This window comes from Grampus griseus (assembly GCF_964374135.1).
Source record: "Grampus griseus genome assembly, chromosome: 1".
In the NCBI taxonomy this organism is placed as follows: domain Eukaryota; kingdom Metazoa; phylum Chordata; class Mammalia; order Artiodactyla; family Delphinidae; genus Grampus; species Grampus griseus.
The window spans coordinates 123,215,965-123,234,356 of NC_139017.1; the positions used below are offsets into that span (position 1 = coordinate 123,215,965).

An 18,392-nucleotide genomic window follows, 5' to 3' on the forward strand; every position below is an offset into this window, starting at 1 on the left:
CAAAGTTCATCTGTATCAGTCCTTAATTCTTTGTTATTTCCAAATATTATTCCATTGTATGGATATACTGCATCATGTTTATTCATTTATCAGTTAATGGACATTTGGATTTTCTTTCTTTTTGGCTATTAAGAATATGCTGCTATGAATATTCATGTACAAGATTTTTTGTGGATATATGTTTTATTTTATTTTTATTTATTTATTTTTGCGGTACTTGGGCCTCTCACTGTTGTGGCCTCTCCCGTTGCAGAGCACAGGCTCCAGACGCGCAGGCTCAGCGGCCATGGCTCACGGGCCTTGCCGCTCCGCGGCATGTGGGATCTTCCCGCACCGGGGCACAAACCCGTGTCCCCTGCATCGGCAGGTGGACTCTCAACCACTGCGCCACCAGGAAAGCCCCGGATATATGTTTTAAATTCTCTTGGATAGTGTGGTTGGATGAATATTGTGTTGGCTCCCCACAGATATGCACATCCTACTCCCTAGGGCCTGTGAATATATTACCTTACATGGACAAAGAGACTTTGCAGATATGATTAATTTAAGGGTCTTGAGATGGAGAGATTATCTGAGTGTCCCAATATAATCATAAGTGTCCTTATAAGAGGAAGATAAGAAGTTCAGAGAAGGCAGAGAAGGAGATGTCATAACAGAAGAGAAGTTGAAGTGATGCAAAGAAGGGGCTGTGAGCAGAGGAATGCAAGTGGCTTCTAGAAGCTGATAAAGGAGAGAAAATGGATACTTCTCTAGAGCCTCCAGAAAGAACACAGCCCTGATGACACCTACAGAACTTTAAAATAATAATTTTGTGTTGTGTTGTGTTATACGTATTGTTTTAAGCCTCCAAATTTGTCATAATTTGTTACAGTTCAATCACAGGAATCGTATTTTGGAACTTGGAAGTGGGTTACTCCTGCAACAAATACCTAAAAATGCAGAAGTGGCTTTGGAACTGGGTAGTGAACAGAGCTGGAAAAATTCTAGCTAAAAATGCATGATCGAAAAAGCCTAAATTGCCTTGAACATACTGTTAGTAGAAATATGGATGGTAATGAGTCCTCCTTATCTCTACTAAGGAGGACTCAGAATGAAGTGAAGAGCATGGTACAGAAAATCTGTATCTTCTTAGAGAACACCTAAATGATCATGAAAAGACTGCTCGTAGCAATGTGGACTCTAAGCCCTCACTACTAATGAGGGCTCGGAAGGAAATGAGGAACATGTTAACATGGAAAATGGAGTAAAGGGGATCTTTGTTATACAGTAGCTGAATTGTATCATACACTTATGTGGAAAGCATAACTTGTATGAGGTAAATTTGATATTTAGCTGAAGAGATTTCCAAGCAAAATTTTGACGGTATGGCCTGATTTCTACTTGCTGTTTGTAGTAAAATACAAGAGGAAAGGGTAAATTGAAAGAACTATTAAGCAAAAAGAAACCAGGACTTGACTTGGGAAATATTGATCCTATTCAGACTACAAAAAAATGCTAAAATTAGGAGATTCACTACCAGGAAAGTGTGCTCTGGAAATAAAGTCAGGGTGTGCTGGGGCAAACCTTTCTAAGGATTAAAGTGACTTGTAAGGATCAAAGTGCTTAGGTAGGTGTTTCATGGAACCTGTTAGACATCTTAGAAGAAGCCAGGAATAGACATGAGATTATCCAGGAAAGATCCGTGAGGAACCCCTTGTGCAGTGGAGAAATCTTCAAGATATAAATGGGAGACCCACAAGGCTCTTTAGACTGTTGTATCAACAGAAACACTGCCAGCATGGACTGAAAGGAATAGAGAGAGGACAAAAGAAGACTGCCAGACTCCTAAAATTCTATAAGCAGGAAACAGGCTGATAAATCTACTCAGCTGTAAACCTTGCTTTCCTACCAGGAAAAGGAAGAATGATGCAGAGGATAAAACCAAAGGCACAGAGCAATGGGTCTTGAGCCACAGAGTTTATTCCCTGGCCTTGAAACCTCATGGAGTTTGCGTGGGTGAATTTTGATATTGGTTTTGAGTGTAGACTACTTTTGTCCTTCCATTTTTTTTTTCCCGTTCTGCATGGGAATCTCTGTAACTGTTATCCTATGCCTATTGCACAATCATATTTTGGAAGCAGATTGACTGTTTTCTAGTTTTACAGGTCTACAGATGGAAGGTGATTTGGACCCAGGATAGACTGTACACAGAACCTTACCTATGCCTAACTTAGATGCTTTACATGATGAAATTTGGGACTTTTGAGCTGATGAGATTTAGATGAGACTTTTATACATGAGTTGATTTTGTAATGAGTGAGAATTTTGGAGAACTTGAGTTGGGGTGGATGCATTTTCAAGTGGTTAGACATGAATCTTTGGGGACAGGGACCTTACTGGTAGGCTAAACAATGGGCTTTCAAAGATGTCCATGTTCTGACCCCTGAACCTGTGAATATTCTACCTTACAGGATAAAAGAGAATCTGCAGATATGATTAATTTAATGATATTGAGAAAGAGAGATTATCCTGGATTATGTCAGTGGTCCCAAAGTAATCACAAAGGTACTTACATGAGGGAGACAGGGGAGTTGGAGAAGACAGAGAAAGAGTTGCAATGATAGAAATAAAATCAAAGTAGGAGACATAATGACAGACACAGAGATTGAAGTAATGTGAGAAAGGGGTCACTAGCCAAGGAATGAGGTAGCCTCTAGGAGCTGGAAAACGTAAGGAACAGATTCTCTCATGAAGTCTCTAGAAGGATTAAAGCCCTGATGACACTTTGATTTTAGGACTTCTGACTTCCAGGACTGTGAGATGATAAATCTGTATTGTTTTAAGCCACTAAGTCTGTGGTCATTTGCTACAGATCAGCAATAAAAAGGAGTACAGGTATGTGCCTAGGCCTGAAATGCTAGGTAAAATTAAGATCTTTTAACTATAATTTCTACCCTGACTTCCACTATGTTGCAATTTCTCTCATGTCATGTGGTGATGGAATGGCCACAGGCATTTTGGGGAGACAGATAAAAGGGAGTTACATGGGAATACCTTTAGTATAGATTTAATGGAATATATTTATATGGTTTGCAATCATGTCTCCACGTGGTTAACCTATTGTTAGCCATCTAGAGTAGAAATGGCTTCCAGAAATACTTTGTTCATTGTGTCACTTCCCCTGACCCTCATGACATGAAGGTACAGGGCCAAGGAAAGTATTGGGACATGAATATGTCCTTTGGTTCTCAGTGTGTAGGTGGAGGAAGAGAAACAAGGCTTGAAATGTAGGGAGTCAGAGGTTTTCCCAAATTTGACAATCCTAGAATTTTACAAGCTGTATCAATGAAAAATTGTAAAGATGAAACAGATGTTTCCAAATTATCAGGAATAAAAACCATGGTAGAGGAAAGCCTGGATTATTTTCTATTATCGCCGTAGAAAATGATATTACAAAATATTTGTCATATGAACACACTGTCAAAGAGCATGAGGCCAATATGTAGGGGGAAAAAAGAGTATCACAGATGTGTGCTATTATGTTATTTTTCTGGATTTAATGATGTTTACAACATTTGTCAGCTTTTCAAATTGTATTCTATTAATTTTAATTTGTAATTTAAAATTCATAGTTTCTTTTTTTCATCTTAAGTAAACATTCACTTTTGTACTTAATTACGTATTCCTAATTTTGTATTATATTTTGAAAGAAGGTGTCCCTAATTTACAAGTTCAGATCCTACTTCTGGCTATATCTTTAATATTTACCCAGAAATCAGTCCTTACCACCTCCACTGCTACTACCCCATCCCCGGACACTACCATTTCTTGCCTATATTATTGCAATAACTTCCTAACTGGTCTCTTTGACTCCACTTTGACCCACTTTCCATTCATCCTCAGCACAGTATTCAAACTGATCCTGGTAATGCCATGTAATGCAGTGTAATTAAGGTAACATACTACAACCAAATGTAGTGTAATGTAACATAACAATGTAAGTCAGACCATGGGTTCTACCTGTTCAAAACCTTCCAGAGGGCTTCCACTTTACTCAGAGTGAAAGCCAAAATCCTTGAAATGTCTTACAGGATTCTACCTCTCCCTGTGCAACTACCTCCAAACTCCCCAAATTAACTTATCACCTACTCTTCTCACTTACCCTCCTCCAGACCTTCTAGTCTTCTTGCTGTCCACAAGTCAGGCTTGTTTTCATGTCAGGTGCTTATACTGCCTGTTCCCTCTGTTTAGAACGATCTTCCACCCAGATATTAGCATGATTTGCTCCCTCGCCTTCTTTAGGTTTTTGCTAAAATGTCACCTGCTGAGTAAAGCTTCCCTGGCCACCCTAACAATTACACTCTCCATACATGCATATACACCCCCCCCCCCACACACACACTGTCTCTCTCTCTTTCTCTCCATCCCCCTTTCTTTATATTTCTCCTTAGCATTTTCATTGTCTTCTGGGTTTGGTTTGTTGTGAAACCTGAAATCAAATAAATTTTTTATTGATTCAATTTCAGATAATACATCCAGATAGTATACATTTCAGCATTTCAATGAGGAAGATGTCATTTTGAATTTGATTACTTTAAATACAGTTTTTGTTAGTTTTTGGATGATTCACAATCCCTATTCACAACTCAAGAATATTCTTGGGTTTACTCCATGATTGCATAATACACTTATTTTCATTGTAAAGTGTTGGTTATAAATTTGTACTCTTATTTCACATAATTTTCCCTGGTTCAATCAGAGAGCATTTCTTTTAACTTCTCTTGTTGACACTATTGACAGAATCACCAAGGCACTTGACTACATTGAGATATATGCCATTCTTAGAAAAATCTATTTATGGAAAGGGAAACAGAGCTAATTAATTTCATTTATAGTACCCAGTCTTATTGCAATAATAAGAAATGGCAATGAGAGAAAAACTGCTTCCTTTGAAAACAGAGGCCAAGATAACTTATTTTATTGCTAGGAAAAGGAAAGTTTAAAAGCAAAGAAATGAGGTTTTATTTTATTTATTTATTTTTTTGTATGTGCAACATTAGAAATTGCTTTTTAAAGCCCTCGGTCAACAGATGTTGCACCTATAAAAGTGGAGACCCCAGTTTGATCCTCCTATCTAAAAAAACTCCATAATTATTTTCAGACATAAAACACTTTTTAATTGAATGATTCATCAAGGATTCCTTTCAAATTCCAGAGTTGGTGGAAATACAGTTTTATTTATTGGTCACAGTTCTCAATTTTGTACTTTAAAGTTTCATGGAGAAACTCATTTAGAAGTATGTTTTAAAGTGAATTGAAATTGATTCCTAAAAGGATAGCTTATTATGGAATGATTGTTTTTCATATAAACTAAAGCATTTCCTCCACCTCTATTATTGCTTAGTTTGAATCAAAAATTTTCAATTTATGTAGGCACGATTCTGATGAAGATAATTGACTTAACTGTTCACTTTTAAAGTCAAATGATTCATTCATTCATTAGAAACAATTATCACGAGCCAGTTGGGAGTTGGTACTCTGCTAGAGGCTGGGAAAACTTTCTGGAGAAAATGATGCCAAAATTGAGTTGGCAAAAAAAACCATTTGTTTTATTTTAAATGTTTAAGCTATTGTCTTTTAGCTGTGGCCCACTTTTCTAATATTCTACTTCGTAATTCTGAGGTTAACTACATTTCTTTTTTTTTTTTTTTCGGTACGCGGGCCTCTCACTGTTGTGGCCTCTCCTGTTGCGGGGCCCAGCCGCTCCGCGGCATGTGGGATCTTCCTGGATCGGGGCACGAACCCGTGTCCCCTGCATTGGCAGGTGGACTCTCAACCACTGCGCCACCAGGGAAGCCCTACATTTCTTTTTTGATATGTGCCTCTGCATCAGGCCCTGATGACTGGGTGTACTGGAGAGGGCTGGAAGGCTAGAGAAGGCAGAAGGGACTTGCTCATTCTACTTACTTCCTGGGAATTTAGTATCTCAACAGCAGCACTGCTCCTTGCAGTGACACTAAACTCCAGCAACAGCAGTTGTTTTCAGCTTGTATTTTTTCCACACAATTAGAACTAGCCTTATTAGATCCTTGAAGACATCAGCTGACTGGTGCCCCTATTTAGAGGTCTGAGTGGCAGCTTCAAGTTTTCATAATTCCTTATATTACCATCTTCCATTTGTCCCCTAAGCTAGAGGTGGTAGCTGCTTCCTAGAGTTATTACATCTGTGGTCCTTCAGAGTCCCCTTTCTGTCTTTCCAGTTTTCTAGTACATGATTGTCCATTCCTTATATTAAACTTTCTTTGTTACATACTTGATATAGTTTCTACCCCCTGCCTGGACCTTGGCTGATACAGAAACTGATGTGTCTCCAATCATTTTAAAAATTAGTTTCATTTCTCAAGTTTCTCTTGATATATCGATAACCTCTGGCAATGTCTGTGATCTATATAAATTCTATATGTGTATACACGCACACAATCTATGGCCTCAGTAGTTTTACAAATGCAGGAAATGGAAGCGTTACTAATTAGGATGCTTTAAATATCTTCCCTGAAAATGGAATGGCCTGTTATAAGATGACAAATTGTATTTTTATTACTCTGCTTTTTCTTATAAGCTTTACTTGAAGAATAATTAACAAAATTTTATTAGTAAGTGTGGCAAACCTACATTGTAATTATCTATAAAGGAAATTACCAGATATGTAAATATAACGCTTGCCCCAGGTATACATGCATCCTAGGTAATTAAGGATGAGCACACCTTGGGCAAACTAGGGAGTTGAAATCATTGGCTGTTACGCTACTGGTAAAGTTTAATTTAATTCTAATCAATTTAAATTACAAGTTAAAACAGCACTCAGCTGTTTCAAATTTCTATGAAAACACATTCATATTATTTATAAAACCAAACAGATAGTCTATACAACGACTGGCATTTCTTCTCCGTTATTTTGCTCAGAGTGACTCCATTCTTTACTTTATTTATCCATTTGAAATTTTTGTTTGATTCTATGAAATAAAGTGAAAAAAGTCAACAGAAACAAATTCAGTTTGAATATTGAGATTAGAAATTCTTGCTTAGTGTGATCTGCAGCCTTATTAAGCATTTAAAATAGTGACTTGTAGAGTGCAGACTATTTTTTAAGCTTTTCTATAAAAAAGCTTTATAGAATATAAATCCTCTAATACAGTCCGTGGATAGCTGAATTTATGAAATCTTTTTATAAAGATGGCTTGACATACTGTTTCAAATATTAGAGAGTTAAAACGATGTTACTGGGACTTCCCTGGTGGACCAGTGGTTAAAAATCAGCCTTCCAGTGCAGGGGACTTGGGTTCGATCCCTGGTCTGGGAAGATCCCACATGCTGTGGAGCAACTAAGCCCATGTGCCACAATTACTGAACCTGTGCTCTAGAGCCCGCATACCACAACTACTGAGCCCACGTGCTGCAACTACTGAAGCCCGCGTGCCTAGAGCCCGTGCTCTGCAACGAGAAGCCACCGCAATGAGAAGCCTGTGCACCACAAGGAAGAGTAGCCCTCGCTTGCTGCAACTCGAGAAAATTAGCTCACAGCAACAAAGATCCAACGCAGCCAAAAATAAAAACAAAACAAAACAAAACAAAAATGATGCTACTCATTTCCTGATGAATTCTCTGAACTTTTAAATTCAATCCATCTTTACATGTGTTTAAAAAATGTTTTTTTATCACAGAAAAATATATATTTTTTACTCTTTAAATATTTTTGTTGCTGTCATTTAGGTGTTTTGTTTTTTAAAATCCATGTTTTGTTCTTTAATCCAGAATTTGAATGGTCTGTAGTTTAGAAATATCTCTGTCAGTAACTGGACACATTAAATAGCTCAAAGAGTTGAAAATACTCTTAAAATGATCTCATCATGATGCCTCAAACTCTGGAGAATGAATCCTGGCTAATTTTAGGTGCAGAGGCAGGAAGACTTTCTTTAAGGACATGAAATAGATATTTAAAAATTACCCTTTATCTGATTACTTTTCCAGAAAAAACTTACAAAATATTAATAAGATGGTATTTCAAAATCACTTATTTCAAAATCACTCATATTCATATTTAATCCAAATTCCAGCAGGAGAGACAGAAGATACAGTTAAAAGGCAACATTTGAGGAGATAAGGACTGTTAATTTTTCAAAACTGATGAAAAACAGGAACCCATGGATAAAGTACACAAGAATAATGTATACCAACCTCATGCATGAGCACAGATGTAAAAAATATCCCTGACAGGATGGAACTGAATATAGTTTATATAGAAGGTCATGATCATCCTTATATCACGATCATGGACTCTGAGGCATACACAGACCATTTCCCAGTCTGCTTTTAGCCTCCTCTGAGCTGAGCAATTTTCTCTTTCTGGCTTGCCTTAAAGCTTTCTTATTTTGCTTCTTATGACTGACTCTTTTGATGAATGTTCCCATAGCAGAGTTTTTGGGGGCTTTAAGTGACATTTTCCTGTATGCCACAGTCCTCTCCTTTTGAGGGAAGGGGGGATGAAGAAAGGAAGTAAAGGAGCTTGGAAGCTAGAGCTAGTTTTGGGGGATGGTCAACCATGACCTCATACTATTACTGGATCCATCCTATCTCCTCGGGGCTCTGCTACTCAATCTGCTCCATTTTCCAGTATTCTGGCTCATGGTGATTTGCTTTGGGGCTCCATTATTTCCTGCACCAGTTCAGGACAAATAGCAATTCTTAGTTCATTGGATAAATATATCTATACCTGAAATATAATCCTACCATACAGCTTTTGGGCCCCATGATAATCACTGAATCTGTTTTAGGGTCCCTGACCATTCCATGACATTGGGATCTTACTAATTATTGTAACAGTGCGAAGAATGTACTACATAGAGTGTACAGAGGATTTTTAAGGATTGATGCTATCCAACTCCACACATCAACCTACTAGTGTCCCATCTCTGACCAGGCTCCAAATAATGCTCATTTGACCTCATTAAAAGAAAATGAGGGAAGGGAGAAAGAATATACCAAAAATATTAATAATGATTATATATGGGGATGAGGTCACAGATTACTTTTACTATCGTCTTTATGCTTCTTTTAACTTTCTAATAATTTTAAATGAACACTTATTAATTTTATATTGATAAAAAAGCCATGAAAGAAACACACATAAAAAAAGTTTTAAGAATCTATTATGTTCCCAGAACTTTGTCTAGTATCTTCTAGTGGTTATTCCTGTAGAAACATAAGATAATTTCTTTTGTTTACAATTTTTTATTGTTACCATAAGTAGCATCCATAAGTAGATATTTCTACTTCAGACCTTATTTGGGATATGTACCTTGCTTCTCTAGCAAGCAGACTTCTGTTTTCTTCATTAGGTTTTCTCATTCTCATTCTCATTTTTTTTTTTTTTTTTTTTTTACTTACTGCCATCTCTTCACATCTGTCTCTTTACCATAACACACAAAATGAATCATCTAACAGTAATCTCCTAGGTGTCAATATCTAGCTACAGATTGGAATTTAATTCCCTTTCCTCCATATGCTCTTGTTTCTAGAAGCCTCTTATCAGAGCAAATTCTCTTATTTTCACATTAAAAATTGTTACTGTCAGAGAAATAACAGCTAGTCCCCCACATATGATGAATAAAATTCAAATATTTGATTAAAAGTAAATAACATTAGAAATGAGAAGTTCCAGAAATATACTCCCCCCAACCCCGTCAAATAACTATTATCAAATAAAGCACCCCAGTAGAAATGCAAAAAAAAATTAAGAGACTTAACTTTGTGACAGGCATAAAATATTGGGAGTTCAAAAGTAAAAAATGTTTTTACTCAGATGATGATTTCTTAGACATCAGAAGCATAAGTCAAAATATGTGTATTTAAAATTTACCTTTAGTAAACTTATTTTCAAAAAATAAACATGCCCTATTCAACTTTGTCAATGCAAATATTTATAGTAAAATATTGATTCACAAAGTATCCATACAAAAGGCTTGCAAAATTATATACCTGACAGAACTGAAATTCATTTGAACATGCATTGTTTATTATAGATTCTCTTGCATGAAATTCTTTCAAAAAGTCTGTGAGATATATGGGTTTGATACCCTTATTTTATTGAAGAGGAAGCTGAGGATAGGGAGTGAGCTATAGACCCAAAGGTACCCAGCTAACCAGTGATGGAGTTGAAAGTTAAACCTCAGTCGTCTGAATCCATTGTCCATGTTCTTTCAACTACTAGGCCAAGCTACATGTCTTCATGGAATCATGGGTAGATCCTAACTTCTTAACAACTAATTTAAAAAACTACCAATAGTTTTGCCACTGTTATTCACCACCTTTACGTCTCTCTCTACCTGCACTAATAAATATCTCCTTTAAAAATGCCAGAGGTGCATTAAACTATGTACTGGGTCATTTTGTTCTACTGTGTTGAGGCCACCTTGCCAGCTGCCCTATAACACAGTTGGGTGTATCCAAAGCAGAGCAAGCTTGGCGGTGTGATGCAGCAGGCAGAAGGAAGCTCTGAAGTTTGTTTTTAGTGGACCTCTTTCAGTTTGCATATCATTTAGACTCTCAGAGCCTGTAGACTTGCTATGGGGTCACTATTAAGGTTATGGCTGGTGAGATTCCTTCACAACAGAAATCGGGGATGAACTTCCAAGCATGGTGCTGGAGGGAAGACAGGACAGAGACTTATGCATGTATATGCAATGATAACTGGGTGATGGCACTGCCAGCAAGAGGAAGATGACCAATGCTCCCAGGGGGTATTGCCTGAGCCCAAAGAACCAACTGGCAGGTTCAGAATTGCAGATTTAACACAGGAGGCAGTATCAGCTGCAAACATCAGCCCAGAGGCCAGCACTTCTGAAATCCAGCCTGAGGACAGGGCGTCTCTTTTCCTCATGTCAGAAAGATATGTACCTTCCTTCGCACTCACTCAGATTCCATCTTAAGGAGACAAGCAGGGGAAGGCAAGAGGTTACAGAGAATTTCTATGCAGGGAAGATGAACACAACCTAAAGGGACCATGTAACTTCTAAAATTAGATTTAACTTCTAATCATAGAAAAATAGAAGTCAGTTTTTACCCTCAATAAAGAGCTGATAGAGGCTGGGACAATGATCAAATTAGTTACGGTCAAAGTAAAACAAGTTATTTTTTTTGCACGTTCAAGTTGTAGTGTGAATTATACCCTATCACCCCTATACATTGGCATTTACTGGGAATCACTTTTCCAGGCCCTGTACATTTTTTAACTTAATTCTCCTACAAACCTTGGAGGGGAGGAACCATCATAATCTCCATTTTATAGAAAAGGAAAATGAGGGTTAGAGAGGTTAAGTCATTTTCACAAGGTCATGTAGCTAGTAACATAGCTGCAAAAGAAAAGCTGATTACACTCTTAAATGTTTCAATTTAAAAATAGTTAAAATACAATTTAGGTGAATTGATTTTTGAAATTTGAAGATGTTCAAGTGGAAGACCTCTGAGTAAAACAGGCTCGGTCTGCTGGTAAAAGAGTATTTTCTTTCTAATTTGCATTTGAGATTTTGGTTTTCAGGAACATTTAAAGAAAACTTAAGCCTAAAAGGAGTAGTCAAAATTCTGTCAATTTTGCTGGCAGTGAGGTCATAACATATGTTCACTAGAAAGACACTTTCAGTACAATTGGAAATAAAAGGCCATTGACCACTCCTCTCATGCTATGCCCATTAAGCAGCCAAAGCAGAAGTCTTCAAGGTATGGACTTTGAGTTAATCAAGTCTTGGTTTAATTCCTGTTCAACCACATAAAAGCTATGTAAGTCAGTGACCACCTTGAGCTTGTTTCCATGTTGCATGGCAACATGGCAAATCAGGATTAAATAAGGCAACATATATAACACTCTGAACATGGTGCCTGCTATATAGGTGGTGCTCAAAACTGACACTTTGCATCTGCCTATCCATACCCCCGCTTTTAAAGTTAATCCTAATATTATTCAATTCCCTGTAGCTTACTATACAGATAAACAATCACTTTAATTCCAGATTTTATTTCATTTAGCAAATGTAAATGTGCACCTGATGATTTAATGCCTGAGGTTATCAAGACAGAGCAAAAGAAATAATCCCCTGGGATATATTTATCAAATTTAGAAAATGCATTTGCTTACCAGCTCACTGAATTCATTATTGCCTAGGTCAAGTCTTTCCAACTGGGCCAGTTTGTGCATTGACCTATAACAGATGGAGAAAAATATTATTGTGAGGCAGTGTATGACACATCGCTCCAAAAGACATTCCACCCACCTCCCTATCAGATTTACCTGGGTGTATAGTGCACAGATATGGGGGTATTTTTTAAGGAGAAGTAAGTTGCAAATATACAGTAACATATGCAAACTGCTGCCTGAAAACCTTTAGTAGCTTACCATGTTTCCAAATGCCAGTCTATGGATGGAGTTCTGGCCTGGATGCTTAATGAAAATCTGGGAAGCTTGTTAAAAATCTATACCAATAGGAGGTACCAATTGGGGCTCCAAAATCCATATTTTTAAGAATCCCCACAGGTTTTGGAAACCAACAGATAAACCCAATTCTTAGTAAAGCGTTCTAAAATTTCACAATATGGCCACAAATTCATCATCAATCTTGTCATTTTTCACTTCCTTAAATGAAATTCTGTTATAGAAAAACTTTTTTATCTTCTTTTATTGAGATATAGTTGATTTATAATATTATGTAAGCTTCAGATGTACAACATAGTGATTCACAATTTTTAAAGGTTATATTCCATTTATAATTATTATAAAATATTGGCTATATTCCTTGTGCTGTACTTTATATCCTTCTAGCTCATTTATTTTATACATAGTAGTTTGTACCTCTTAATCCCCTACCCCCAACTTTTGTACTCATTGTCTCCTAAACATATTGGCTTGAATGATGCTGCAGCTTTGAACAACCTTAAACCTCGGGCAAGAGTTGGTGCCAAAGATTAGACGTATCTTAGCACATGCCATGTGTAATCAGCATTTACCAAACCATTCTCAAGTATAACATACAACATAAGAGAAGAGAGCATTTTTCTGATTTTCAAGTTTTTTATCTCCCTACTAACCAGAATGCTGTCTCCAACTCTTGACTATACAGAAATTCTGGAGGCATTGTTGACTCAAATCTCAAAAAATTTTCATTCCTTCATCTTTAAAATTCATGTAGTAATTATCTTATAGGGCTTTTATGAGTAGCAAATGAAATACTCCTGTAATTCAGACTCTGGCAGGCACTCATAAATGCAAAAAAATGTGTGTACTCTTTCTTCACTCAGCAACTGTTACTGAAAGATTATTATGAGTTAGACAATCTTCTGGGGTCTGGGGAATAGCACTGGATGAAAAGAAACAAAAATTCCTCCTCAAAAGTACTTTACATTCCAGTGGAGATGATAATGACAATAAATAAAACAATTAAGTAAAATAAAATAATATACTAGAAGGTTATAAGTGCTATGAAGAACACTTAAGAAGAGGAGGAAGATAGGAAGAATTCATATAACATGACTGCAATTTTTAATAGGGTAATCAGGTCTCACTGAGAAGAAATATGAGCCAATGCTTAAACGAAATGAAGGAGCACCCTAGTGCCTAGACTCTGAAGCAGGGACACGTTGCTTGCTTGAAGACATCCTAGGTAACCAGTGTGGCTGAAGTAGACTGAGGGACAGGAGAAGTAAAGACATGATAATGGGGAGTTAGAAAATATGGGGTCTTATAACCCAAGACTTTGGCTTTGATTTTGAGTAAAATGGAGGGTCACTGAAAGGCTTTGATCAAAGGTATATTGAAGTGACTTGTTTTAAAAGGATACCTATGATTTCAGGCTTGTAGACAGACCGAGGAGGACGAAGGTGGAAGCTGGGAGATCAAACAGGCAGTTAATGGAAAATGCCAAATGAGAGGTGACAGTGGTTTGGTCAGGTTGGTGGCAGCGGACGGGGTGAGAAGTGGCTGGATTCTGGACATACTTAACATTAGATTCAAATGTTTTGTTGATGAAATGATTGTGGGGAGTAAGAGAAAGTAGAGTCAAATGTGATTAAAAGTGTGTTTTGGTCTGAACAACTAGAAGGATGAAGTGTAATTGACTGATGGAGAAGACAGGGTGAGCAGGGTTTTGGGTTCATCAAAAGCTTGGTTTTAAATGTTCTCACCCCTGTCCATCCCCCCTCAAATTTCCTCCTCAAAAGATAAATATGTGAAGTGAGGGATGGGTTAATTAATTAGATGAGAAGAATCCTTTCATAATGTATACTTCCATTAAATCATCACAATGTACTTTAAATATCTTACAATTTTATTTATCAGTTATACCTCACCTCATAAGGTTGAAAAAAAAAGAAATGCTAAATTAGAAATTTCTATTGTAAAGCCAACTAGAGATGTCAAGCAGGAAGTTATATACACAAGTCTGGAGTTCAGGGAAGAAGTCCAGGCAAAATAGATCATTAGAGCATGGTCAGCATACAGACGGTATCAAGCCTTGAGCATGTGAGATCACCAAAGGAATGAGTGTAGATGAGAAGATAATAGGTCTAAGAAGACATGAGGATGAGCCAGGAAAGAAGACAGAGAAGCTATTAGGATCACAAGAGAAAAGCCAGAAGAGTGTGAAGAACTGGAAGTCAAGTAAAGATGGCGTTTCAAGTTGGAAGAAATAACAAATTGTAAGAAAACTTGATGATATACCTGAGAAATGACCACTGGATTGAACAACACGTAGATTAGTGATGACTTTGAGAAGATCAGTTTTCTGTTTTAAGCTTTTGCTAATGCTCTTTTTCTCCCGTTCAATATGCCTTTATCCATACATCTTCAATACTCTTTATTCAATAACATAAACATATTGATTTCCTACTATCTCTCAACTTTTAAGGTTATCAAGATGAAAGGTGTTTTTCCTATTATCAGATAGCTCATAATCTTGAAAGAAAATGGTTAAGACAATGGGCCATGTTTACCCAATAGACTAAATGCCATAGAAAATATATGTGTAGGATTCTAAAGAAGTGCTTTTTCAGCGTTGGAGAGTGGGAGTAAAAAATAGGAGACTCGGGCTTCGCTGGTGGCGCAGTGGTTGAGAGTCTGCCTGCCGATGCAGGGGCGAGGGTTCGTGCCCCAGTCCAGGAAGATCCCGCATGCCGCGTAGCGGCTGGGCCCGTGAGCCATGGCCGCTGAGCCTGCACGTCCGGAGCCTGTGCTCTGCAACGGGAGAGGCCACAACAGTGAGAGGCCCGCGTATCGCAAAAAAAAAAAAAAAAAAAAAGAAGAGACTCTACTGACCCTTCACTTTGTAGCAGTTGATCAGGCTACAGAATCAGAAGAGATGGATGTTTTTTGGAAGAGACATCAAAGGGGGGCATTGAAAGAGATCAAAGCCCATTTAAGGAACTGCAGGTTAGTAAGAATGGTAAATAAGAAACATAGTAAGAAATAAGAAATAATATGTAGACAAGGGCCAGATCATGAGATCATCCATGTTAAACAAAGAAGTTTGAGTTTTAGCTTGAAGGCAATGGAAGCTTTAAGATTTAGATAGGGAAGATATATCAAATTTTTATTTTAGAAAGATCACTTTGGCAGCTTGGAGTGGTGTGGGAAATGTGGAGATGTGCTAGCAAAAAGGTCAAATAAAAGACTGTCCTGAAATCTGTGTGGGATATAATTGTGGCCAGAAATAGGACAATGGCAGTATGGATGATATGGTGGGAACTATGAGGGATGCACTGGTAAAGACATACTTGGTAATGATGATAGTTGGTTGGATGTGGAAGGTAAAGAAGAGGAAGGAATTGAAGCTAGTTTCTGGATTGAGTAGCACTGTGGGAATGTTGCAAAGGAATAAATCTAAGGTGGAGAGAGCTGGATGTAGTGAATACTTTTTTAAATACTATAGAGAATTTGAGGTGAATGTGTGAGTCCTATGTTAGGAGAAAATTGTGTGTGCACGCATGGTCACACACGTGCACATGTGCGCCTGTGTAAGACTGGAGCTCAGGTAAAAGGTCTTGACTAGAAATAAATATTTGAAAAATAAATAAGTGATGTTTCTTGTCTACTCCACCACAAAGTTATCTCTCCTTTTAAGCTCACATACTATCTGCTTTCTTTTCCATGATTTATTTGGCATTGGTCACTAACTTTCTTGAATTGTTAGTTTATATATATATATATATATATATATATATATATATATATATATATATATATATGTCTCCTTTACACTTCAAGATGCCCAGAAGGGTCTGTGTGGGACCACTAGCAGTCCAAAGATGGTTGTGAAACATTGGCCAGCATTGTAAGAACATCTGACTCACCTCTTGCCAAACCTATACCACTGAATAGGTGCTTCTAGTGGAAGGGGCAGTAGTGGCTGTGCTCCATGAAGAGAGAATTAGATTTTCTTCTGAGCCTGGGAATACTGAGGAGTGGCAGATTCTCTCAAGCTTTGTTTCTAGACCACATTGTCGTCCAACAAACAATGAGCACCAAAACTTTGGGAACCAAGGTGAAGGACCAAGTGACCAAGCATGGCAATGAATGAAAAATGACCACAGGAGTAGTAAAGCCACCTGCATTTGACTTGACCATGTAGCCTTAGGCAAAAAGTATTCTAGTGAGAACCATCATGAGCTGAAGACCAGAAGCCTTTCCACAACTTCCTGAACTCTAGGAACTCTGTAGTTCTCACTGATCTCCAAGATGCGTATCACATAAACCTGAGAATATACATTTTTTCTAGCCATGGTGGTTAAAGAGAAAGACACAATTATTTTTATTAAATGAAGACATGAGTGATGTCTTGTACTTGAGTGTCCTAAAGTAAATTTTATTAGTTCTGGGACTTATCTCTTTTTTCTAGGTTAAATATTGGTGATCTTTTAAATCATTTCTTACATGATGGGGTTTCCAGAAACCTAAACACCCTGATCATCTTTATCAAAGCTTCTCTTCCAAACAGGATGAGATACAAACCTGGCACTTTTATTTTTATAGATAAAGCTTTACTGGAACATAGTCATGCCCATTTGTTAACATATAATCTATGGCTCTTTTGCACTGCAATGGCAGAATTGAGTAGTGAGACAGACCATATGGACCACAGAATCTGAAACATTTCTATCTCTGAAGGCCAACTGGCACTCAGAATTAAACACTGTTCTTTAGACGTGGGCTGACCAAGACAATGTATAAATGTATCTATTATGTCTTATGTTTCTATTAGTGTAGTTTGCTTGATTCCTTTTGTATGGGGATAGGTAGCCTCTCTGCCACCTCTAAGACCTTTTCTTTTCCCATCCTAGTTTTAGGCTATTGCTTTTGAAATCTTTGACTCATAAATTCATACATAAAACTATATTTTAAGTTTATAACATAGCTTCCTACGATTCCTTTGCCATTCTTTTGAATGAGCAACAATTTTCCTTTTGTTTGCTCCGGAACAACAATGACAAAAGGCTTTCCCATGAGGTTCTCTAAACTATTTCCTGAAGCTTATTTAAGTTCTGTTTTTTAAAATTTTATTTTATTTTTTTAATTTTTTTTGCGGTATGTGGGCCTCTCACTGTTGGGGCCTTTCACTGTTGTGGCCTCTCCTGTCGCCCAGCACAGGCTCTGGACACGCAGGCTCAGTGGTCATGGCTCACGGGCCCAGCCACTCCGTGGCATGTGGGATCTTCCCGAACTGGGGCACGAACCCGTGTCCCCTGCATCAGCAGGCAGACTCTCAACCACTGCGCCAGCAGGGAAGCCCAGTCTGTTGTTTAAAATATCTTTTCTTCTATTTTAATTTTATCTTATTTTATTTTCTTGATCTTAGTTTCCATTAATTACTATCACCAAAGTTTCATTCTATCATTACATTCTTACTTCCATTTTTTTTTTTTTATTATTTATTTTTTTGCGGTACGCGGGCCTCTCACTGTTGTGTCCTCTTCCGCTGCGGAGCACAGGCTCCGGATGCGCACTCCCAACGGCCATGGCCCAGCCGCTCCGCGGCACGCGGAATATTCCCGTACCAGGACACGAATCTGCGTCCTTACTTCCATTTTTAAAGTTACTTTCCAATATGATTTCTTACATACCTTTAAAATTTTACACTCTTATTTCTGCTTTTTGAAAATGTCATTCTATATTATTTCTTACATTTTACACCTTTCAAAATGACTGTCTTTACCCACAAGATTTTAGACAGTCTATAATGCAGCCCGTTGCTTTTCTTGTTCGTGTGCTAGTTACTAAACTATAATCATTGTCAAATTGTCCAAAAAAAGTTCCTTTCAGATGAAATATGTAATAGGTTTTTAATTTAATTAGGACACAAACAAGTAAGGCTTTGTCA

General features: G+C 37.5%; 1 protein-coding gene across 3 annotated transcripts in view; it reads right to left on the minus strand.

Moving 5' to 3' along the window:
* LRRC7 (leucine rich repeat containing 7) overlaps nucleotides 1-18,392 on the minus strand; it is a gene marked incomplete at both ends in the record, with an annotated part of 383,893 nt that overhangs the window by 161,202 nt on the left and 204,299 nt on the right. For all 3 annotated transcript variants that reach the window (XM_082676819.1, XM_082676818.1, XM_082676817.1), the window contains one exon: nucleotides 12,167-12,230. In XM_082676819.1, the coding sequence (XP_082532945.1) occupies nucleotides 12,167-12,230 (64 nt within the window). The remainder of the gene's footprint in view (nucleotides 1-12,166; nucleotides 12,231-18,392) is intronic.